General features: G+C 39.7%; 1 protein-coding gene across 10 annotated transcripts in view; it reads left to right on the top strand.

Annotated features, from left to right (window-relative positions):
- The window catches only part of MEF2C (myocyte enhancer factor 2C), a 180,384-nt gene extending 175,258 nt beyond the window's left edge, over positions 1 to 5,126 (top strand). For 8 of the 10 annotated variants that reach the window (XM_088838474.1, XM_055429053.2, XM_055429058.2 and 5 more), the window contains one exon: positions 425 to 5,126. In XM_088838474.1, the coding sequence (XP_088694600.1) occupies positions 425 to 746 (322 nt within the window). In that variant the 3' untranslated portion in view covers positions 747 to 5,126. The remainder of the gene's footprint in view (positions 1 to 424) is intronic. The other 2 variants (XM_055429059.2, XM_055429060.2) reach the window with 1 other exon arrangement.
- The last annotated feature ends 20,156 nt before the right edge of the window (positions 5,127 to 25,282 follow it).

A 25,282-nucleotide genomic window follows, 5' to 3' on the forward strand; every position in this document is an offset into this window, starting at 1 on the left:
TCAAACACAGGCATTAGTAAATCAAAGAAGTCTTAATTCAGAACCTAAACCCTGTATCGTTAACTCTTGGATGATATTTTGGAACTAGTTTGGGGAGAAATTCCAGGGACATAGAAAATGCTTTTTCCAGGTGTCTTGTTAAAAGCTTCCTGAAGCTGTAACCTGTACATTTAGGGAGACTAGAGGTATCATTCAGAGGCCTGGACCAGTTAAAGGCGGTCATTATTACCAGGCAAATCAACAAAAGCATCCCAATCGCTCAAAGAAGGCGATGCCCCCAAGTGCTTTCAAGCACGCTGGCTCTCCTCCCCTGGGCATGCTCTGATGTCACTGCAAATCTTTAAGCTGATGTTTTATGTAATTGTGAGTTCCTGGGGGCTCCAGGCCTCCTCAATCTGTAACTGGGTTTCCTTTCCTCCTACAGAGCTTGCACTAGCACTCATTTATCTCAGAGTTCAAATCTCTCCCTGCCTTCTACTCAAAGCCTCAACATCAAGTCAGAACCTGTTTCTCCTCCTAGAGACCGTACCACCACCCCTTCGAGATACCCACAACACACGCGCCACGAGGCGGGGAGATCTCCTGTTGACAGCTTGAGCAGCTGTAGCAGTTCCTACGACGGCAGCGACCGAGAGGATCACCGGAACGAATTCCACTCCCCCATTGGACTCACCAGACCTTCGCCGGACGAAAGGGAAAGTCCCTCAGTCAAGCGCATGCGACTCTCTGAAGGATGGGCAACATGATCAGATTATTACTTAATAGTTTTTTTTTTTTTCTTGCAGTGTGTGTGTGTGCTATACCTTAATGGGGAAGGGGGGTCGATATGCATTATATGTGCTGTGTGTGGAAAAAAAAAAAAAGTCAGGTACTCTGTTTTGTAAAAGTACTTTTAAATTGCCTCAGTGATACAGTATAAAGATAAACAGAAATGCTGAGATAAGCTTAGCACTTGAGTTGTACAACAGAACACTTGTACAAAATAGATTTTAAGGCTAACTTCTTTTCACTGTTGTGCTCCTTTGCAAAATGTATGTTACAATAGATAGTGTCATGTTGCAGGTTCAACGTTATTTACATGTAAATAGACAAAAGGAAACATTTGCCAAAAGCGGCAGATCTTTACTGAAAGAGAGAGCAGCTGTTATGCAACATATAGAAAAGTGTATAGATGTTTTTGGACAGACCCGGCAAAGGGTGGCCACGGTTAAATGTTAGGAACACGCCAGGTCACCTAATACCCACCCCGAGAATGCTCACAAACCTGCAGGCACATCCTTGACGTATGGCACTCATGAAAAAAGGATCGATGACCATTAAAAGAGGACCATACCTATTTTTAAAAAATGTGGAGTTTGAGGGCTAACGTATTTAATTAAATAAATAAATAAATCTGGGTCTGCATCTCTTATTAAATAAAAATATAAAAATATGTACATTACATTTTGCTTATTTTCATATAAAAGGTAAGACAGAGTTTGCAAAGCATTTGTGGCTTTTTGTAGTTTACTTAAGCCAAAATGTGTTTTTTTTCCCCTTGATAGCTTCGCTAATATTTTAAACAGTCCTGTAAAAAAACCAAAAAGGACTTTTTGTATAGAAAGCACTACCCTACCCAAGCCATGAGGAACTCCATGCTTTGCTAACCAAGATAACTGTTTTCTCTTTGTAGAAGTTTTGTTTTTGAAATGTGTATTTCTAATTATATAAAATATTAAGAATCTTTTAAAAAAATCTGTGAAATTAACATGCTTGTGTATAGCTTTCTAATATATATAATATTATGGTAATAGCAGAAGTTTTGTTATCTTAATAGTGGGAGGGGGGTATATTTGTGCAGTTGCACATTTGAGTAACTATTTTCTTTCTGTTTTCTTTGACTCTGCATACATTTTATAAGTTCAAGGTCAGCTGTCAAAAGGATAACCTGTGGGATTAGAACATATCACATTGCAACACCCTAAATTGTTTTTAATCCATTAGCAATCTATTGGGTCAACTGACTTCCATTGTATATACTAATTAGTTTCTTTCATGCTATTTTTTGTTTTTGTTTTTGCATTTTTATCAAATGCAGGGCCCCTTTCTGATCTCACCATTTCACCAAGCATCTTGGAATTCAGTAAGTGAATAAATACCCTAAACTTGCCCATATCCTAAATTTTCTGGTTGGTTTTCAGCCTAGAATTTGATAATGCTTTTAAGAAATATGCCCAGAATAGAGAGCTGTGTTGGGGCACATGTCCTGCCATTATAGCCCTAGAAACAAGTGATATGGAGTTTGCTTGATGCATGAGTTATAAATTCCCACAGAAGAAAAATGTGAAAGACTGGGTGCTAGATAAGAAGGAAGCAGGAAAAGGGATAGTTGCTTCGTCATCCGTTTTTAATTATTTTAACTGACCCTCCACAATCTTGTCAGCAATATAGGACTGTTGAACAATCCCGATGTGTCAGGACCCCCAAATGTCACTTCTGCATAAAGCATGTATGTCATCTATTTTTTCTTCAATAAAGAGATTTAATAGCCATTTCAAGAAATCCCATTAAAGAACCTCTCTATGTCCCTTTTTTTTTAAGAAATAATGATGACTCTTGTCTAATATTCGTCTATAAGGGATTAATTTTCAGACCCTTTAAAAAATGAGTGCCATAAAAAAAAGTTGATATATATTGTTTAAAAGAGATTTCAGTCTAGGAATGATTTTTCCTTCTCTTGGAACGTGAAGATCTGTCGATTCATCTCCAATCGCACACACTGACATACACAGCAAAGAAGATAAGACAGTAAGACTGACACTGCTTTATCAGGTGTAGGACATTTCTTATCCATTTTTTTCTTTTCCTTGCATAGTTGCTTTGTGTTTCTCCTTGTAAAAGGCTGCCACTGGGTGGCAAAAGCCAAGAGACCTTACTAATGAGGCTATATTTTTCTTAACTTGATCTGAAATCCACAATTAGACCACAATGCACCTTTGGTTGTATCCATATAGGATGCTAGCCTGCCTTGTACTAACGTTTTTATATGCTAAATCAAACAAGAAAATTTCTATCAACCATTTCATCGATCCCACTCCTCAAGGTATCCATGAAACACAAAAGAAAAACATTTATGCAGAGGAAAAACAGAAAGTCATCCCTAAAAACACACACATTCACGCACAGGGGAAAAAACTAAGGAAAATCATTTTCCTCACCATAGACTTGATCCCATTCTTAACAATCCATCCTTACAACTTGATGTGTATAAAATATGCAAACGTCACAGATGTTCTTTGTCATTTCAGAACACTTTATCAATAACTTACCACTGAGTGGGAAAGGGTCATTATGTGAAAATATGAAAGAATAGCCATATTAATTTTTTTTACCTGCAGTTTGCCTCAGCAACAAAGAAAAAGTGATTTTCTAAATGCTGAAGATAAAGTAAGCTAAAGTGCCAGCAGAGGCCTTGGCTATTTATAGCAGGTCTGACAATAGTTTTATGAGAACATGAACAGAATCATTTGAGAATGGATGCCAGTCATCTCTCGTTCCCACCACTGAATTCATAGAAAGTGGTGGCAAGACAGCAAAGGGATAATCTGAGAATATTTTAAAGATGATTTAATGAGAAGAAGCACAGTTTTGATTGTGATGAGTCACTTTCTGTAAACATCGCTGTCTTTGCCCTTATACCTTATCTGTAATTTACCATTTGTTGTATTTGCAAAGCTAGTATGGTTTTGGGTTTTTATCATGGTAAATCCTTTGTATTCAGGAGTTTAGGGCAGAGCCCTGAGGGAGTATTATTTTACATAACCCATCCTAGAGCAACATTTTAGGCAACATTCTTCACTGCAAGTAAAAGAACCATAAGTGGCATTTTACACAGCTTACAAGTATTGTTATATCTAATTCTATTTTAGAAGATTTTTTGGTAATATTAAGCTGAAATACTGGGAACACTGATGCAATAACTGCGCGCTGCACAACCTGTATGCATTGGTGCATGGAGGGCTGTTCATGTCAACCTTTTTTAAAATTGCGTTTTTTAGTAAAATGGCTTATTTTTTCCCAAAGGTGGAGTTTAGCATTTTGTAATGATGAATATAAAAATACCTGTCATCCTCAGATCATTTTAAAGTTAACTAAAGTGAAAATTTTTAAAAATTCCAATACACTTTTTAAAAGAATGTCTGCCCTCTCACACTCTTATGTATGTGTTTTTCCTACATACCCATCTTTTAATTTAGAGATAGCATTTTTTTCACCCCCTTTATCCTTGTGTTTGTTTTTCCAGAGAGTAAATGCTTTGTATTTCTTTCTTTCAAAAAAAAAAGGTGGTTTTTTTTTTTTAAAAGAAGCAGCCACTTGAACCCTCAATAAAGGCTGTTGCCTAAGCATGGCATACTTCATCTGTTCCCGTTCGTGCCATCTGCTGTGATGTCGTCACTTATATGGCGTTAATTTCCTGCCACTCCAGATCTTTTGAAGATTGATGGAATACTGGTGTCTGTTAGAATGCTTCAGACTACAAGATGTAATTAAAGGCTTTCCTTAATATGTTTTAACCAAAGATGTGGAGCAATCCAGGCCACATATCTTCTACATTAAATTTGTCCATTTTGGTTATTTCCATAATCAAGTATTGCATTTTGCCTTCCCTGTTCATACCTCAAATTGATCCATACCTCAGTTTAATTCAGAGAGGTCAGCTAAGAGACGGATCCCGTTGTGGTTTGAATGCAGAACCAGTGTTCTCTTTGAACGAAGCCGCCCTGGGTCACTGTAGGCATAGGACTTGGATTGCTTCAGATGGTTTGCTGTATCATTTTTCTTCTTTTTCTTTTTCTGGGGACTTGTTTCCATTAAATGACAGTGATTAAAATAGCTTGTAAATGAGGGCATACAAGCATTTGCAACAAATACTCAAATAGAGGCTCACAGCGGCATAAGCTGGACTTTGTCGCCACTAGATGACAAGATGTTATAACTAAGTTAAACTACATCTGTGTATCTCAAGGGACTTAATTCAGCTGTCTGTAGTGAATAAAAGTGGGGAATTTTCAAAAGTTTCTCCTGCTGGAAATAAGGTATAATTTGTATTTTGCAGACAATTCAGTAAAGTTACTGGCTTTCTTAGTGATGCAGTGTCTGTGGTGCATTTTTTTAATGTTTTGCTGTTGAAATGTATTCCACTTTCTCTTGTTTTCTTAAAGCAGCTTTTCCCACAAGCGCAAGTGAGCTTTCTAGTCTTCAACTCAAAATACTCAAAAGCCAGGGTATTTGTACTTTGCGGGGAGGGAGAATGTGAATTGGATCTCTGCTCTTAGGGTTATGTAGGTATACAGCTAGTGTGGGAATTTCGGGGTTCTCATCAAGTGATTCAGCTTCGTTATCAAATCAGTTCCATGAAGATCTTTGATAAATTATTTCAATACACAGACTTTTCCAAAAGTCATTGTGCAAGGTAACCCCACGTTTAATATTTTTTAAACTAAAAATGTGTAGAAAGTGCTTCCAGACTTATTTTTCTTCATCAGAATAGTGTTTTTAACCAAAAGTGTTTGAAACATAGGCGTTGATCTCAATATTTGAGAGAATTAGTAGATCCATCCATTTTTAGAAACCATAAGGTATCTCCATTGGCAAAACTTAATTATAATTTCTACAGGAAATGTCCTTAGAAAGATCAACATAGAGATTAATTTAGGGACTGAAAAGGAAGTCAGGGAGGCACTGGCCAGCCAACTCAAGAACTGGACTTTTGCATTAGTAGTGATTCTTGCTCTGATGAAAAAAAGAATACGTCTTGCAGAAAGGCTGCCCGTGAGTTCAGAATCGCAGTGCTTTTTCTCTGTGTTCTCTTTATCCATTCTCAGCAAACATTTATTAAGCAACTGTGACTGAACTGAACTGAATATGTAATTTGGGACTTCCCAGGGGGCTCACCTGGGTAAAGAATCTGCTTGCAGTGCAGGAGATACAGGAGACCACAGGTTCAATTCCTGAGTTGGGACGATCCGCAGAAGGAGGACATGGCGACCCACTCTGGTATTCTTGCCGAGGAAATTAAGTGGACGGAAGGAGCCTGGCAGGCTTCAGTCCATTGGATTGCATAGAGTCGGGCACAACCTGAACGACTCAACACAGCACACGTGTAACTCATGTGGTAGATTCCAGGGTGAACGAAGATTAGCTCTTGCTCTTAATAAACTTAGAACCTAATAGGAGATTAAAAGACTAATAAAAAATGGGTAGGGCTGGTGGGTAGGGTGGAGAAAGGCCCGGATGGAGGAGGACAGGGCGGCTTTGTGGGCCCAAGACCGCTGCAGTCACACTGGCCCTCCACTTTGTTTCATGTTCTGTTGTCACCATCTTGACAGTCTTTCAGTTTTGTAAGGGAAGTCATTTAGGACAATAGTGCGTAGGTGTGAGCAGAGGTGGTTTGCAGAAACAAACGTGGAATTATAGTCACTTGAGAGGCACTTTTCCTTTGCTCTTTAAGAAAGGACATTTTCATTTTGCGAATGAAAATGCGAATTATAGCTCCAATGCTGGATGAGAGCAACCTACAAGGAAGAAATAGTAGGGACCACGGCACAGGGATGGGAAAGCAGGAGATAAGTTTGCAGGAATGGTGGCCCACCCTGTTTAAAGGAGAGTATGTGTAGGTGCTGGAGGAGGTTGTGGAGAGGTCATAACAACTGGTTGACCAGAGAGGTGGACTCGGGCAATCAGAGGCCCCTCACCCCCTCCCCTGTCCTTGGAAGGTACATTCTGCCCACTCTTCCTACAGTGGGGGCCGTTTTCAAGAATCCAGCCTTGAGAGAGCAAGGTGGTGTTGCGATTATCTGGACAGTACATTGACTGAACCCAGTTAAGGCCTCTATCTAACCTTTTAAGGGAATTCCCTGGTGATCTAGTGGTTAGGACTCAGTGCTTTCACTGCTGTGGTTCCAGAGTCATTCCCTGGTCAGGGACCTAAGATCACACAAGCCACATGGCCAAAAAAAAAAGGAAAACAACCTTTGAAGATTCTGGTGGGCGGGTGCAGAGAGTCACTTGTATTGCAGCCACCCAAGACAAGCCTCCTGTGTAAGTTTCTTTACTTAGTAAACTTGCCACCCACCCATCTGGAGTGGCCTGCCTCTTTCTTTGCTCTCTGCTTCCCCTCTGTGTACAGAGGCGGGCAGGCTCCCACAAAACTGCAAGAGTTGGTTGGGTGTTCGATTATACAATTGCAATTTTAAGAAGTCTGGGATTTTAGAAATGAAAGATTACAAGAGATGGAATTGTCAAAGTACAGCAAATGTACAGGTTTATGGTAGGAGTGATGATGGACAAGGAATTTATAGTTTCATGCTTAAATGCTGAGGATCATAGTAATGTTCAAATTGGATACGGAGAAGTCATTGCTTTGCCAGGAAGGTAATTAATTCAAGTTTCCAGCCTGTGGAGTTTGAGTGATATCCAAGAAGAATATGAGAATTTTGTAGATATAGACTTGATCTCAGTTAATCTGAAGGTAAAGTTTTGGATGCTACTAACAGGTGATGGTGAAGGCTACGCCTTTGAGTTGTCAAGGGGAAGGGCAAGGGAGAGGGGAGAAGTAGGCTTGGAAGGGAATGTTGCAGAGGAGAGACCTACAGAGGAGAAGGGACAAGGTCAAGAAATAGAAGGAAAACCCAAGAGTGCTGTCAAGGCAAGAAAAGTTTTCAAGAAAAAGAAAACAGTGCTTTATTGGGGTCCCAGAGGAAGAAAATCAAGGAAGGGTGATATCTGAGAAGAGCTCGATAAAGTGGTTTGGGAGAGAGGAGAGACCACAAAAGCTGTCCTAGGAGATGTGAGATTTTTGTTATCGAGTCCAAGCTTGCTCTGCTCGCCACACAACAGGCCGAAGAATCCGACAGACAAGGGGTTGAGGCAAGGAACAGACTTTAATAGGCAAGCTGGCTGACCCAGAAGATGGCAGGCTAGCGCCTGGAAACAACCATCTTCTGGGGGTCTGGATGCCAGGTTCTTTTATAGATCAGAGATGGGGGAGGTGAGGAAGCAAAGTAAAAAGGCCTTTAATCCTGCAAGCATCTAGAATGGAAGCCTCAGGCAGGGGGTGTGTTAATTTCTCCCTTCCTGCCATCTACAGGGGGACAGGCTTCTGACAAAGGCACTTCAGTGCAGCAGGCGGGCAGAGGGGCGGGATTCTCTGAGGCGCACCATCCTGTACGATTGTGATAATAACACGAGCAACGAAAAGCAAGTCAAAGAAGCATTGAGTCAGAATTGGCTTCTCTGCAACAATCTCTGGCAGCGAGCATAAACTAATCTACGATGTTTGTGGTTAAGTGAGCGGACATGAAGGGCTAGCAGGGAAAGGGAAAGGCCAGGTGGAAATTGTCCGTGTCTGTAGACTGGAGGAGACCTAAGGGAGCAGAACACAAACATGAACCTCCCTAACCAAAGCCTAGAGGATCACGCTTTGTGCCCCACAGGTCCAGTTTGGTCATTTTATTTCAATGATGTTTGGGAGTCTGGATTGAATAGAGTTATTGAGTTCGATCAAAATCGACCTAAAACAGAGCATCTGAGTTTTCACTTTGTGAATTGAGGAAGTCCTTTTTCCATTTTGTTTACATATTTTTATGGCATCTTTCTTACATGATCCTTACAGACAGATCCTAAGCAAGATCCAGGGGTGGGAGAGGAAAGTCAAGCTCACTCCACCGCTGTGTGTCTCCCTTGAATTCCCACTGTGTCTATTTGATATCTCCACCATTAAAAATAAGGCTATTCTTTTAACCTCTCCTCTTCTAGGTACAGTCTCTGTCCTAGGGGACCTCTGCCTGAGAGTTATATCATGGTCCGGGCGCGTGTTGGAAAAGAATTTCCAGACATGAGACAGAAAGAGAGGGAAGTAAAGCTTATTAGAGTGGGAGACGCTGTTAGAACAGCGGGCCAGTTCAAGGGAGAGCTGACGTTGAACAGGGGTCCTTAGTCCACTTTTATACCCAGGGTGCAAGGAGTGGGATCGGGTCTTGCGGGTCATTTGCCGATAGGATGAGGCATGTACATTGGTTGGGGGAAGAGTAGGGCAAATGCCTTCTCCCTGTGGGGTAGGAGGGCAGACAGGTTATACTGTTCCACTAATAGTTACAACATGGGGGAGGGAAGGACCATGAGGGTCTGGTTTCTCCACCCCTGCATTCCAAGACCCTCCTTGGTTTTATCTGCTCTTTCATCTTTGGGTCACCACAAATTAGGAAAACAAGTAGGAAAATGTTCATATTTTCTGGCCCTAAAGTGGTTTCTGGTTTTAGCAGCAGCCTTACCTGATCCTTAGCTCCGTCACACCCCCAGTCTTGATCGGCTCACACTTGGGGAAGAACCTCAACGCTAAAGCACACATCTCTAGCAGCCAATCTCTGCTCTAGGCCAAATAGAAATTTAGTGCCCTTTGAATCTGGTAACTGGAAGAAAGGTCAGGCTGAAAGGCAGGAACATCCGTCCTAAGGAGTCTTGCCCTCACGCACCAGCGCAGTTTATTTCCTCTTCTGCGAGGTCAATTCCATTGCGCCGCCGACCCTCGCCCTGCCCCAAAGAGAGCACGAGTGCCCGCAGGTTGCGATAGTCAAGCAACCAGAGGAAATAAACTGCACTCTGCGTGAGGACGAGACTTGTTACAGTGGATGTTGAGTACCTTCTCTGCCATGGACTTGACTTTCATTTTCTTGTTTTACCTGCTTGGTGGTGACACTGGATGCCGTTTTCCCAGTGGTCGTCTAGTCTCCCCAGTTGAAAGTCAGACTAGCTTTACTCCTTACAAGCTAAAGTAGCATTTGTCAAGTTACTTATTCTAAGCATCAGTTTTCTCAGTTAAGACTTAAGTTCCAGGGAGGCCCAATTAAGACCATCCTAGGGGCTAAGCACTGAACAGGTCAAGATCCTTACTCACCCCAAAAGTTATTCAAAATACAAACATTCTGTCAAATAATAGTAAGAAGAAGTCCACAAAGTTCTGATTTCTCCCATGATGATGACAATGTGCTCTTCTATTTCTTGGGAATCTCACATTCTTTCCCCAAAAACAATTTGATACGCCGCTTGGCTGAGGATGAAAGCACACGTTCTACCTATGGAGACAGCAACACTTTGCAGATACTCATCTCCAAACTTTCCACCAGTGGTGCCAAATATACCAAAACACAGAGACGACTCTGTAGGTAATTGTTGCAGGAAGAAAATCACCTCCTTTAAGTGTTTATTTCATGAACATTCCACGTGGTATACTTGTTTCTCTCTACAAGAGCCCTGCGTGGCATTGCAAACCTCTTTGTATTCACAAGTTTATGCGTCTGGTATTTATTTTTAAATTTTTATTTATTTTATTTTGGGCTGTGCTGGTTCTCAGTTGTTGCACGTGGGCTTTCTCTAGTTACAGTAAGCGGGGACTACTCTCTAGTTAGGGTACACAGGCTTCTCACTGCAGTGGCTTCTCTTGTGGCAGGCGTGCAGGCTTGGTAGCTGGAGTGTATGGGCTTTGTTGCCTCATAGCATGTGGGATCTTCCTGGACCAGGGATCAAACTAGTGTCCCTTGCACTAGAAGGCGAACTCTTAACCACTGGACCACCAGGGAAGCCCAATATGTGTAGTATTTATGATTAAACTATTGGGAAGGTGCCCATCCATAAAGGGGTGTTTAAATAAATTGTGGTACATCGGCACAATGAATACAGCAGCACTCAAGATGACGGTTCTCTTGCTCTCTCTGCATCCTCTGCTCAAGCAGTTCTTGCTTCACCTACAGCCTGCTCACCTGACATCGGTGAGTCAAGAGGAAAGGTCATTCTCTGTTAAGATAGAGCCTAGTCAGTAGATCTACACACATGCTCCTGCCCCAAACGGTGATTGTTTTAATCTTTAGATCCAAACATCTCCACCTTGACAGCGTATCAAAGGTGTGGTGGGAAGCGTGCCCCTTGGCTGGTTTCTTTGGTAACCAATGAATTACCACCTGATGTCAATTCCCCCTATAGCGGATAACTCCACCCTTCCTCTGGGGAGCAAAGATGGCTGCCACGTCGTGCCTGTCCAGTGCCACACAGATGGGGTGTTGCTCCAGAATCTTGCTTCGGACATGTGAGCTTCCCCATCCATTAAACCACTGATGGCTCTGTCACTGACTCCAGGGTCTTTCTTAGATGTTGAGGCTGGGCCAGTACAGATTTCACAGGCCTACGTGGTACAGCCCAACAGCAGTAGCACATCAGAAACATAAAGCAAAACTTCCACGTGCTGATATGGAAATTTTCCAGAATATGTTGTTAGATTAAGAAAGCAATAATAACACAGTAAATGGTATACTGATTCCAGAGGAAAATGGGAGAGGTAAAGACAATCATTGTTCTTATATTTGCACAAAGAAACACTGGAAGGATATAGTACAAGAAAACGGACAAAGTAGTTTCTTTGTAAAGTAGTTTCGGGTGGAAGTCAGACTTAACAACATGGACTTTTTAATATTGTTTAGATGTGTGAACTGTATGAATGTGCTACTGATATTCAAAAATAAAAAGGTTTTAGTTTAGAAAGAAATAAAAAGCTTTCCTAACAAAAGTGAATGCCACACAGAGTGGATTTATCGAAAGCACTCCTCACTGAAGAGGCCCTTGGAAAATTCCAGTGCATTTTTCAGTTTCAGTTTTCAAAACGTCAGGACAGGTGCGCTTGCCTTTAGGATTGTCTGGGTACAGAAACTTTCCACTGTCATCTTCAGCGGAATGTCCAAGAGGAAAGATTAGAATTCTGTTTATCTGTTGACTATACTAGCCAACCAAAAAGCCATACTAAAGCCACAAGCTTCCCATAATTAAATCACAAATTTTATTTCCTAAGAATATCTTGGTTTTCTTTGCCTTTTTTCCAGCCACTTACCTGCATTTTTTAAAACTGACTTCAGAATTCATCCCATAAGATTTTGTTTTCTCTGCCCAATCGAGAATTGTGTTGTTGTTCAGTCACTAAGCTGTTTCTGACTCTCTGTGACCCCAGGGACTGAAGCACGCCAGGCTTCCCTGTCCTTCACTGTCTCCCAGAGTTTGCCCAAATTCATGTCCATTGAGTTGGTGATGCCGTCTAACCATCACCCTCTGCCATCCTCTTCTTTTGCTTTCGATCTTTCCCATCTTCCTTTGTGGCTCAGACAGTAAAGAGTCTGCCTGCAGTGCAGGAGACCTGGATTCGATCCCTGGGTTCAGAAGATCCCCTGGAGAAGGAAATGGCAACCCACTCCAGTACTCTTGCCTGGAAAAATCCCATGGACGGAGGAGCCTGGCAGGTACAGTCCATGGGCTCGAAAAGAGTCAGACACGACTGAGCAACTTCACTTTCACTTTCCCAGCATCAGGGTCTTTTCCAGTGAGTCAGCTCTTCACATCAGGTTGTCAAAGTATTGGAGCTTCAGCTTCAGCATCAGTCCTTCCAATGAATAGTCAGGGTTGATTACCTTCAGCATTGATCTGTCTAGCCTGTTGAGCCATCTCATTTTAAGACTGCAAAAATCAAGGGATCCTGACTGGATTTCTGTTGAACCAGGCTCATAGTCATTGCATGCTGCTCTCAACATGCCATTAACCTAACTCAACGGTGTTAGAACACAGAAAACATGTCACCTTTGCTAACTTCTCTCTTTATAACCATAAACTGAAATGACATGGAGCATATACTTTCTAGTATTCCCCAGTTCACCAGCTAAGTTACCAAGTATGGATGAGAAGGCTGAAAATAATCTAACTTTTCCACCCCACTTTCCTGTCTGAATTAGCTATCTTGGTTTATGTTCTTTGGATGCAAAAGTTTTGCCTTTAAAATGTTAAATTATTTAGCCAAATCAAAAAACATCTTCTCTGCCACAGAGTTCTGCTAAGATGAAAGGAGAATATTTTCCTTCACATCTCCTCCTAAACTCTCTGTTAGCGATGGTATTTCTCCTCTGAGTTCATTAAGAAAAAAAATTTTTAAACTGGTTTATTTTTCCTGAACAGTGCATTCTTTCCAGAATCCTCTTTAAACACACTGACAACAATAAGAGAACATATACAATAGCACTCGCGAGCTCGCCTCCTTTGCTAAAGACTAGTTTTCTTCCTGCCTTTAATAATGCACTTTGTAAAATCTGAGAATAGAAGAGAAACTTACTGTGAAATATAGAATCGTGAAATATGAGACAGGATGCACTGAACTTCTGAATTTAGAAAATTATATACAACTAGTTATTAGATAAACCAGAATGTAACCGATATTGGTGCTAATTGTGATCATAATTATTTAAACATCACTCATTAAAATGTTTGCAAGGATTATATCGGATGAAAGAAGCTGAGCACAAAAGAGATTACACTGTATGATTCTATTTATATGCAGACCAAGCACAGACAGAACCCTTCTGTGGTAATAGAAATCAGAGCAGGGGTTGACTGTGTGGGTGGGGGCACAAAGCGACTTTCTGGGTGATTGGTATACTCGGTCAAAATTCACCTAACTGCACATTAAAGATCTGTGCTTTTCACTCCAGTTTTATCTCAATTTTAAAAATGCTATAAAAAAAATAAAATAAAAATTAAAAATGCTTTTGTGATAAGAAATCTGATATTTGGAATATTATACACAAAATAGTAGTGGGAGCTGTCATTCCATGGTGCTTCCTGTGAGGTATAGTAAGAGAAAAATAATACTTCAGGGACTTTCCTGGTGGTTCATGATTAAGACTTCACCTTCCAATGCAGGACGCGTGGATTCGATCCCTGGCTGGGAAGCTAAACTCCCATAAGCCTCGTGGCCAGAAAAACAGAACATAAAAAGCAGAAGCAATATTGTAAAAAATTCAATGAAGTCTTTAAAATATATGCATAATTTTAAAAAATAATCATACTTCATCCAGCTTCAATTCAAATTAGGTTGCTCAAAATTATTCTTTCTCTTAAATATTTGAAACCTGCTTTCCCACAATATTCATTGACAAATACCAACAATATTCCCAGATAAAGGGAGGTAAACTTCAGCTTAACCATGATCACACATACTAAAGTAGAAGAGGTAAATTAATAAGATTATATTAGACTGATGTAATATAACAATGCACATCGAATAAACTGACTGCTTCATGGATGAAAGAATTATGTATTCCAGAATATTAAATGATTTGACTATCTTGGTACTGAGGGTTCCTATACAATATTCTTAGCAACTTTTGCTTAATATAATGTTGAATCTCAGAAAATAAAAGAAAATAAGAAAGTTAGAATGTTTATCTTCTGCATCTAAACTGTCCAAAAAAGAGACTTCATTTGTTGTTCCCCGGGGGAAGCTATTTGAAGCTGAAACGCGTAGAACCGAAAGTGATTGTCAGTCCAACCAGTAATATTAAACCACTTTTCTATAAAACTGACCATCCCTCTACCCATCCCTTGAGGGTTAAATAAGGGACAATGGAAATGAAAATAAAAGTCCTGGGTGCATTTTGAGGTGCACTTAGCAAAATTAAGTGCAAAGCCTATCTGCTTAATTACTCTGGAGCTACCAGTAGGAGGACGTTGCATTCTTCTCTACATTTAGTAAGAAAAAAAAGATCCTAAACCATTGAAACATAAAACATTTTTTATGAAGTTTTAAGAACTTTGTTTTTATGTATTTAAAGGAATACATGTATGCAACTGATAACATTTGGTACTTACACACATGCTTTCACATAGATACACATACACACACACGGAAATAATGTGTCTATAATTCATGAACATGAATCAGATTGATACAATGAAACAACAGAAAAGAGGTCTTGATTTTGTCTTCGTGCATATCTGTCTTAAAACATCAGCTCAGTGAGACCAAAGACTCCCCATCTTGGCTTTCGCTTATCTTCTTTTGTCTATCACCACCACAAGGCTGACCACAGCCAAGCAGCTAGTCCGTGTTGGAGGGCAGGCAGAAAGAGCATAAGAAATCCTCATTCAAACTAACACACCATTGTAAAGCAATTGTATTTCAATAAAAAAAATCTTTTTAAATCCTCATTCTACAAAGTAGGTATTGGGGCCTGAATTATTAGGTTACTTTCTAACTCCTCTATTTTTCCTGGATAACTCAAAGAGTGATTCTTATATTACCTCCCAGTGTTTCTTCACACTAAAGAAAAGGATGTAAAGATACTCACGTGTGAAAAAGGTAAGCAGGTAAGGAAGTATGCCACAGAAAGACAAAACCGCCAACGTTCATTTCATTATAAACTGTCATCTAGATTTTAAATCGTGTCGCGTCTTGGTCTTGTGCTATTTTTATTATGTAAAATTTTAAATCTTAAAGAATAACTTATTATGGATTAAGAAACATCTTAAATCATTCTGGTCTGATTTACAGTGTTGTGGACTTGGCCAAAGCAGTAACATGAGAGAGTCAAAAGATTACAAATGTCGAGGCAGGTGAATCTGAACACCCTCCTAAGCAGTAATGGGCTGTGTGGAAAATCATTTATCTGCTCTGAGTTGCTGTTTCCTCATCTGTAAATAGAAATAATAAGATCTACATGTAGAGATATAATAAGGATTTGAAACATTTTGAAAATTTAGGATCCTACCATCACTATTACTGAGTATGATACTTCTTTCTTTCCCCTAACAGTGACTGTAGGTTGACCTAACTAATACACATGTTAGGAGGCAATCTAGCCTAAAGGCTACATCAGTTCTGTTCACTGTGGCAGCATAAGTAGCTAGAAAGGTATCTGGCATAGAATTAGCTCTCAACAATTATTTATTGAATTAAAAAATGTATCGTATAAGTAATATAAAGTATTACATAACTCTTGAGTTCTTTCAGCTGGTTAAAAACAGCTTAGTAAGTTGACACATTCAGATCTAGTTTATTCATTGTTATCTCTAATACAATTCCTAGTGAGAATAAACCACAGTTTTTCATTTCTTCTATCAATGGACAATTCGTTTGTATGTAATAACATGAAAAAAATCTTAACTTTTTGGAGAAAAAGCAAATTTTTATATACAAATATATAGTAAAATAATTTTTTGTTGCACAGGAGAAACACATACTAACTTCTGGATAGCAGTTACCTCTGGAAAGAAGGTATAGAAAAGGGATTAGGAGATTGAAGAATAGCTGATTTCTAACTTTTTATTATTTTCTCTATAAACAGAGAGATTAAGCAAATAAGGTCTTCCAAAAATAAGGCCTTCCAAATGTGGATGATGGTAATAATGATTTCTGTTATTTTGTCTGCCTTTTTTAATATCTGAAATGTTTTATACTGAAAACAATTTTTAATATATCATTTTAGACTTTAACAAGCTCTTTGAAACATAAGGACTTAAGCTCAACCAAGGAGAAGCACACTAACACAATGTTTTCATTTATTCTCAAAACATAGGACTTCTAATACAACAGTGTTTATTTTTATACGTGTAAGTAACATAAAATTAAGGTGAATTGTTAAGGAGAAAGATCACATCTTCCTATTTTATTTGTAGTCTTGTAATTTTATTATCTTAGTATTATTCTTTATATCCATTATTTGAGTAGCTAATATTGTCTCATTCCTAGTGAATTTATGCAGAATATCCAAATAAACTTAATCTTGCACAGATATTTGAGGAATATGTAGTTTTGCAAGAAATGAAGGAATAATCCATAGAAACATGTTCTTCCTTTCTAACACTTTACACATAACCTAAATCATATAAGTATCAGGAGTTGTATTCTACTTACAAATCCAGTCTCCTGTATGTCACATCTTATTATACACAGTCCTCTTGGGGAACTTTCTGGGAGAATTCTAGCTAACTTAATAATATTTTTCTAAAAACAAATAATGTATGTCTGCCATACTAACAAGAATTCATATTGATTAACAGAAAGAAGCCGAAGTTGTCTAAGAAAAATGTGGTCAAAGCAAGTTAGAATATTCAATAATCTTAAATTGAAAGACCAGATATTATCTAGATAATTTATAATTTTGTTCACTATTACTACACATCGGCGTAAAGTTTAAATGAGAATTGGAGAAAGAAGCAATTACAGGTCATCATGTGTTCATTTGCATTTTTTTCCTACAGATCAGTATGCTCTAATGGTGAATTTTATGGATTTTGCAACAGTGGACTGCTGAATTTCTTATTCTTCCATTCTTCATATATTTGTGAAACAGAACCAACATAATAAAAAGTTTGGCCTGACTGTAAGTTCTTGGATAACCAAGTATAAATTCATGTAGACTTTGACCATGAATTTTTTTCTTTATCGAGGAAGATGATGACTTGAATAGGAGGAAAGCAGGGTCTTTTCAGTTATTTGGGACCAAAAGACATGGCTGAGAGATGACTGGGAAGCTCTCTTTGTTATCCCTTCACTAAACAAATTGATTTTAAATCCTGGGTGCAGAACACCAATAGTAGAGGTGCTTTGGAAAACAAAATACTTTTTCTAAAGTATAACCCTTGTTGTCAAGGCAGTTTGAAACTAGAACGTCACAAAGAGTTAGAAATATCATCTGTTGCTGTGGCAAAGAGCCAAGTCAACTAGTCTCGCTGGACAGGAATCCAACCAAACATCTTGGCTGGTTTACTGCTGTCCTCCGCCAAATGAACCAAGTTGTTCGGATGATGGGAGTAGTTGAAACACGTGGGTCATATCATAAGCAATATCATTAAAGCAGATCTCTGGATAAAGATAAAATATATACTGCAAAGTAAGAATGGAAACATAACTGCCAAAGTCAAGACTTTTTAATGTCCAAAATGCTGCAAGTTATTTTCTTTTACTTCAATTAAACAAGATTTTTTCCCCAAACAAAGGCATCAGGTTAAGGAAATGTCACCTGCTATATATTAATGGTTGTGTTACTGTTGTTTCTTATGTTTAGATGTTTAGATTTTGTCTTTATGGCTCTGTTCTATCTGCTAATTTCTAGTTTTGTTTTGGTTTTTTCCAATTCCCCATGCTGGAATTGAATTTTAAATTGTGATAGAAATGATTTAAGGCTCTGTGAAACACTGCATATTTGGGATGATGAGTTTTTCTGTTGTGTTTACATAGAAAAATTAATTTGCCATGCGGAGACAGAGAAGTTATTTTAACCCAGCTTAGAATGTGAATCCCTATAGGCATACCTAGTGGATGCGCCTCTCATTCAGAGCTTGGGTGAACAGCAGGAGCTCTTTTTTTCCTGCAGAAATGTCAGAAGGAGGAGGGGCAGGCTGGTATTGTGACACTACTCTGCTTCGATGTAATATTGAGTCCCTCGGCTTCGTGTTTCTGGAAGCTTCACAACAATGTGGAAAGTTACCCTGTGTTTTGTGTCTGTGCACACGTGCTTGTGTGTGGTGACACAGACAACTGTTTGGGTAGGTCTTGAAGAGAAAACCCTCACTTTTCAGTCTTGGTATCTAATCTTGCAGCTGCTTCTTGTCCTTGTTTAAGAAAATTTGTGTTTTATGTAAAGACACCGTCAAGATCATGTAGAAGCACTGCAGTTACATCTCTGACCAAAATGACAAGACTCAACAATGAGCCAGAATATAGGCTTAGTGCATTAAAAAGGTGGCAGGCAAGAGCCCAGAAATCTCAAAGCTGAGAGCGTAGTTTTTTTAACCTAGGAAACCAACTGGAGACGTCCATACGCAATGCGTCATCACATCATTGGTTCCAGAAAGAAGTACTGAAAAGCATAGCTCTCTTAAGGCCGCAGGATGTCTTTAGGGTTTCCCTGGTGGCTCAGACAGCGAAGTGTCTGTCTGCAATGCAGGAGACCTAGGTTCGGTCCATAAGTCAGGAAGATCCCCTGGAGAAAGAAATGGCAACTTTACTCCAGTATTCCTGGAGAATTCCATGGACAGAGAGGCCTGGTGGGCTGCAGTCCATGGGGTCACAAAGAGTTCTATACAGTTGAGCGGCTAACACTTTTTTTTCACTTTCAAAGACACACTAAACCCTTCATTAAATCTCCATCTCCTCTGAGTCTTTAATAGGCAGTGCTTCATGGGTGGCTTAGTCACAGCACTTGTCCTGAACACTTGTGAAGGGTCAGGCACACAGCAGTGATGATGTCACGATGTTGGGGTCACCCAACCCTTTCTCTTGGAGACCCCCACCTAGGCCTGCTCTCTACAGGGAATGCCTCTACTTCAGGCCTTCTTACCCAACTTCTGGGGATTAAAAGAATCCATCTTCTGTATCCATTTCACCAAGACTCTATCCTTTCTTGTTCCAAGAAACAAATTCATACCACCATAATAATAAGAACTGACACTTGGCAAGTGCTTCCTAAATGCAAGACACTAAGTGCTTTGCATTCAATTCGGGGAATCCTCACAACAACCTTGTGAAATAGGCATAGTCATTAAAACTTTTTTTACTGGTGAGGAAAAACTGAGGCACAGAGGGGTTAAGCAACTTGCCACAAAGTCACCCAGTTGATAAATTAGGAAGCCAGGACTTCAGTGAGATGATCTGAGTCTATAAGCCTTAACCCATGCATTCTGGGAACTAAGGCACTGACCCTTTCTAGAGTGTCTGCCCCTCCCCTGAGCAGTGTAATGAGGTTCATTCTGGTAAGACTTATATATTAAAGGTAAGAGTTATATATAAATATTAGATCAGGGTAGAGCTTCACAAGCCGGTGGAATTATAAGCAAATCTCCATCATTCTCTCATGAACCCCGTAGGGACCCATGCTGTTATAAACTAGGTAATTCGAAGAACTCTTTCTGAAGCTCATTTAAAAATTGAATCTAGGAAATATGAAATAAATGTTACAAAGAAAGATAGTTTTTTTTTTTCAAGTACTTAAGTCCCAGAAACCATATAGCCATAATAAAAAAAGAAACAGGAAACTCTCCAAGATACTCTACAGTATTTGAAGGGGAAATCCGTATGGCAAATGTACTTACTCAAGGCAACTGTTTAGGCAAAGCCTGTGTCAGCTTCGGTCTTTGTGACAAGGCATGGACAACTAGTAAAAGTAGTTAAAGTGTCAAATATGGTGCCCAATGAAAATCAAAAAGGGGAAAATGTGAGAGTCAATGTTTGGACAATTGATGTAAAAAAAATGTGGGTACAATATGGCAGAAGGTGAAGGAAGGTGGCTTCCCCTACAAATGCAATATGCTCAATGAAAGAATGTTTTATCTAGGCATGTCAACAGTCAGCCTAATCTGAAAACCCAACCATCAAGTGCCAGATGAGGGTGCAAAAATGCCAAGAAACATATCAAGAGGTAAAGAGAGCCAATTAAAAAAAAAAAAAAACTTCCATCTTGTGGCAGTTTTATGAAAAGGATTTACATAGAAATCAAGGGCTAATAATGAGAGCATACAAATTACTGTGGAAAATGATGATTAGTGATAATAATTGTTCGAGAAAACATGTGTGTCACCTGCCTCTAAATGATAATTTACACTTGACTAATGAATAATTCAAGTCCCTAGGCTTAGGACAGACTGCTGTTGTTACTAACTAGTTTCCTAGTGGGACCAAGGAGAGAGGGCAGCAACTGAACAGATCCCCAGAATCGCCGGTCCCTCACAAGCAATTCCTCCACTGCCACTGCTGACTGAGGTCTGAACATGGCTCTCTCCCCACACCAACCCTCCTCCCACCCCAGTTTATTCATCTGGTTTACCTTCAAAGCCTGAATAGAACAAGTGGCTCATGACCTCCAAACATCTAGACACGTAAAAGGTTTAGTGTGTATAACATGTGAGACTTTGAAAGATCCCCTACGAAGGAATATAATCTGTTGACAAATTAGAGGGAGAGGTCTGAATGTTGACCACAGTGCTCAAAAAGATGTTTCACTCTGCTTCTCTGACAATTCATGTTCTGAAAAATAAAATGCATCAGGAGAGCTGTTAGAGATACTATTATAAGGTTGAAAAAGGCATTAGTGGAACAGAGAAGTGACTATCTCCAATCTTCCCAAAAGAGAGGGGTTGTGATATCACCCTCAAATGGAAAGAGCTAAAGAGCTATTATTAAAGACAGGGCAACAGGCTGCTATAGACTGTTTGTATCCACCCAGAATTTATATGTTGAAATCTAATCCTTTGGAGGAGATGCCTTCAGGAGCTAATTAGGTCATGAGGGCAGAACTCTCAGGAATGAGATTAGCTGAAAAGACCACAGTCTATGAACCAGGAAGTGAGCCTTCCCTGGATACTGAATCTGCTTGATCTTGGACTTTTCAGCCTCCAGAATAGTGAGAAATAAATTTCTGTTGTTTATAAGCCACCTGGTCTGTTGTATTTTGTTAACTACCCGAAGGGAGCTAGACGAGGTTCAAAGTTTTACAATTTTAAACACAGCTTGAGTGATCAAGTTTCCACACCTCTTATTGTCCTTCACGGAGGGTTTTTATATGACATTTTGAATTAAATGATCACAAGTCAACATAGTAAAGTCAGCTATTAATTATCCATAATATATCTTTGGCATGGATAATTTATGGAAATAGTTCAATAGCGTTTCCCTTTGCTTATTTGTCTATTTTGTGGTGGGGGTTGTTTGTTTTACGGGAAGCAACTTTCTAAACAATATTTTCTGTATTTCCAGAAGAAAGAGCGAAAATAGATGAGGAGGATCAAGAAGCGGATGGTGAGAAAGAAAGGAAAAGAGGATAGAAGGGAGGAAGAGGAGGAGGAGAGGAAGGAAAGAAGGGAGCGTACTAAAAGCACGGCCGAAAATTACTTGGTTTTAAAACATCCATGAAGACTTCCCTGTTAGATCTTACAGCAAAAAATCCTTTTGCTATTCAATGTTCAGAGAAGCAATGGCACCCCACTCCAGTACTCTTGCCTGGAAATTCCCATGGACGGAGGAGCCTGGTAGGCTGCAGCCCCTGGGGTTGCTGAGAGTCGAGACACAACTGAGCGACTTCACCTTCACTTTTCACTTTCTTGTACTGGAGAAGGAAATGGCAACCCACTCCAGTGTTCTTGCCTGGAGAATCCCAGGGACAGAGGAGCCTGGTAGGCTGCTGTCTATGGGGTCGCACAGAGTCGGACACGTCTGAAGTGACTTAGCAGCAGCAGCAGCAGCAGTTCAATGTTAAGTTCTCCAAGTTTACAAACAAGCAGAGTAAGCAATATCCTACGCACTGTGATTTCAAGGACGCTGGCTTTAAAAATAGCTACGTTTTCCTTTCTGGTTTGAAAAGTCCATAATTAGACAGCTTTTCCTTTACTTTCTAACTGGATTCAGTATAAACATACCTAGAAGACAGTCAATGTAAATCTTTTACACTTCAGTATGAAACTTTAGCATGAAACTTTATCAGATACTTTTTCTATAAATGATTGAAGGACAAGGGGAGCCCGATATAGACAATGTCTAAGGAAGAGGGGACTGAACACAAGTGGAGAAAGGACTAGAGGCACTGTGATTCATTTTTCTTGCAGTTAAAAGAATGGCGACTCTCAAGTTACTGCTCTAACCTGCCAGGGAAGGAACAATGTCAACTGTCTTTGAATGGGTAGCACCAATCTTAGAATAGCCATTCTATGGATGTTTGCTGAACTTATGAATAAATGAATTCAAGTAGCTGACAGTTAATATATTTTTGATAGTTTGTATAATCTACCTGCAACACGAAATTGACTTCTAGAGACATGGCCTATATAGCCATATATTCTTTCCAACTAGCTACATCTCTGCATTAATTTCTAAACCAGGTTCTGTCTCTACCTACACCATCTTAGTTTCTGGTGAGGAAATCTGTTGTGTTATTCAAAAAGCAAACCAGCAACAGGACCATTTTTTGTGGATATTATAGTGAAGAATGGCAAATGATAGAGACATCCAAAAAACATATTTAAAAATGCAGAAAAACGTATTTTAATAATTTATTCACTGTTTACTGAGTTGCCAGTCATGTGATGAGTAAAAAAGGCAAATTCTCTGATCTCTTACAGTATATAGTCTAGCCTAGGGAAGTAGACAAAGAAAAAAGTGCAAATAAACAGAGAAACAACACTCTTTCAGAAGGTTATAGATTCTTTTAAAAAATATGAATGTGACAGAGAAAGACTGATAGGGTAGGTTCTACCTGGGACTGCTTCCTGAGAATCAGTAAGAAGGATGTAGCCATCTTGATTTCTCGGGGCAGTGTTCCAAGCTTAGGGGACGGCAATTGTGAAGACTAAGATCAAGGGGGACAGAAAGGTGACAGAGAGCAGTCTTCTTTCTCACACAGGCCCAGTAATTTAAATTGTCATTGAATGCTTTCTTAAAATTCATGCCTGAGTTAGAAGCTGGTCTTGCAAATGATATAAATTCAAATCCTGTCTTTGCCATTTTGGGGCACAACAGTCTTAGGTTCCAGAGATGTCTGTTCCAGTTCTTTCTCTAGTGGGCTTTCTCTGTAATTATACTGACGAGTTTAAGCAAGACAGCCCAGCCTTAGGAAAGAGAGCCTATGTGGTTTGACTGGGCACCCATCACTCCAAGTTAGATGGCAAAAGGAAAAGTATTCCCTCTAACTACACTGATTAGAATTGAACTCTGAACTGGGAAACTTGAAGGGACTTCGGCCTAGGATGTGAACGTCAACTCATTTATCATTATCAACACGTTAACATGGATTCATTTTATCATGTGATCTAATTGCCGTCTTGGAAGGCAAAGAGTGGGACCCTAAAAGACTAGAAGAAAGGAAAACTAAGTTTGGCTAACGAAGAAGAAAAGTAGGAAAAGTTCAATACATGAAGATAAAGTTTCTTTACACTAAAAATTTCAGCCTTTCTAAACAGTGATTCTAGAGTATTTTTGCAAGAAAGTATAATTGTTTCTTTGCTACAATAGAATATGTAAGTGAAGTGAAAGTCACTCTGTCGTGTTCGACTCTTTGCGACCCCATGTACTATACAGTTCATGGAATTCTCCAGGCCAGAATACTGGAGTGGGTAGCCATTCCCTTCTCCAGGGCATCTTCCCAACCCAGGGATCAAATCCAGGTCTCCCACATTGCAGGCAGATTCTTTACCAGCTGAGCTACAAGGGAAGCCCAAGAATACTGGAGTGGGTAGCCTATCCCTTCTCCAGTGGATCTTCCCAACCCAGGAATCGAACCAGGGTCTCCTACACTGCAGGCGGATTCTTTACCAACTGAGCTATCAGGGAAGACCAGAATATGTAAGACTACAGAGCAAATGAATGTTTTCCCCTAGAGCTATGATAAATTACAATGTCCTTGTCTATGTGTTCTGATTCTGTCCACTGTTGATTGCATCTTATAAGACTTTGTGATTTCCTTAATATTAAGAGTGGTTGCACATCACTATTTACAGTAGCCAGGACATGGAAGCACCTAAATGACCATCAACAGAGGAATGGACAAAGAAGATGTGGTGCATATATACAATGGAATATTACTGTGTCATAGAAGGAATGAAATGGTGTTATTTGTAGAGACATGAATGGACCTAGAAATGGTCATACAGAGTGAAACCAGAAAGAGAAAAACAAATATTGTTTATTAACCCATATGTGGAATCTAGAAAAATAGTAAGTGCTGTGCTTAGTCACTCAGTCGTGTCCAGCTCTTTGTGATCCCATGGACTGTAACCCACCAGGCTCCTCTCTCCATAAGGATTCTCCAGGCAAGGATACTGAAATGGTTTGCCCTGACCTCTTCCAGGGGATCTTTCCAACCCAGGGATCGAACTCAAGTCTCCTGCATTGCAGGCAGATTCTTTACCATCTGTGCCACCAGGGGAGCCTAGATGATCTTATTTGCAAAGCAGAAATAGAGACACAGATGTAGAGAACAAATGTATGGACACCACGGGGAAAGCGGGAGGTGGGGTGGGATGAATCGGGAGATTGGGGTTGGCATACATACACTGCTAAATATAAAATAAGGAACTAATGAGAACCTACTGTACAGCACAGGGAACTCTTCTCAGTGCTCTGTGGTGACCTAAATGGGAAGGAAATCCAAAAAAGAGGGGAGATATGGATACATGTGGTTGATTCACTTTGCTGTACAGCAGAAACTGTACACTGTACAGTAGTGTAAAGCAACTATACGCCAATTTTTTTTTAAAAAGTGGTTGCAGCCCTAAATACATCACAATGGGAGCATTAAAATGTTAACTTTTAAATATTGTAGTATCATCTATTTTAACATTAACCTAATAGTAAGTCTATTGTAACCATGAAGCAATATCTTAAAAAATAGATGCCATTGTAGACTTTCTTTGAGTTTACACATATTCTGAGTATCTGCAGCAGTTAGAAATA

Source organism: Moschus berezovskii, chromosome 8, assembly GCF_049115385.1.
Source record: "Moschus berezovskii isolate FMDL1 chromosome 8, NW_MosBer_1.0, whole genome shotgun sequence".
NCBI classification, from domain to species: Eukaryota; Metazoa; Chordata; class Mammalia; order Artiodactyla; family Moschidae; genus Moschus; species Moschus berezovskii.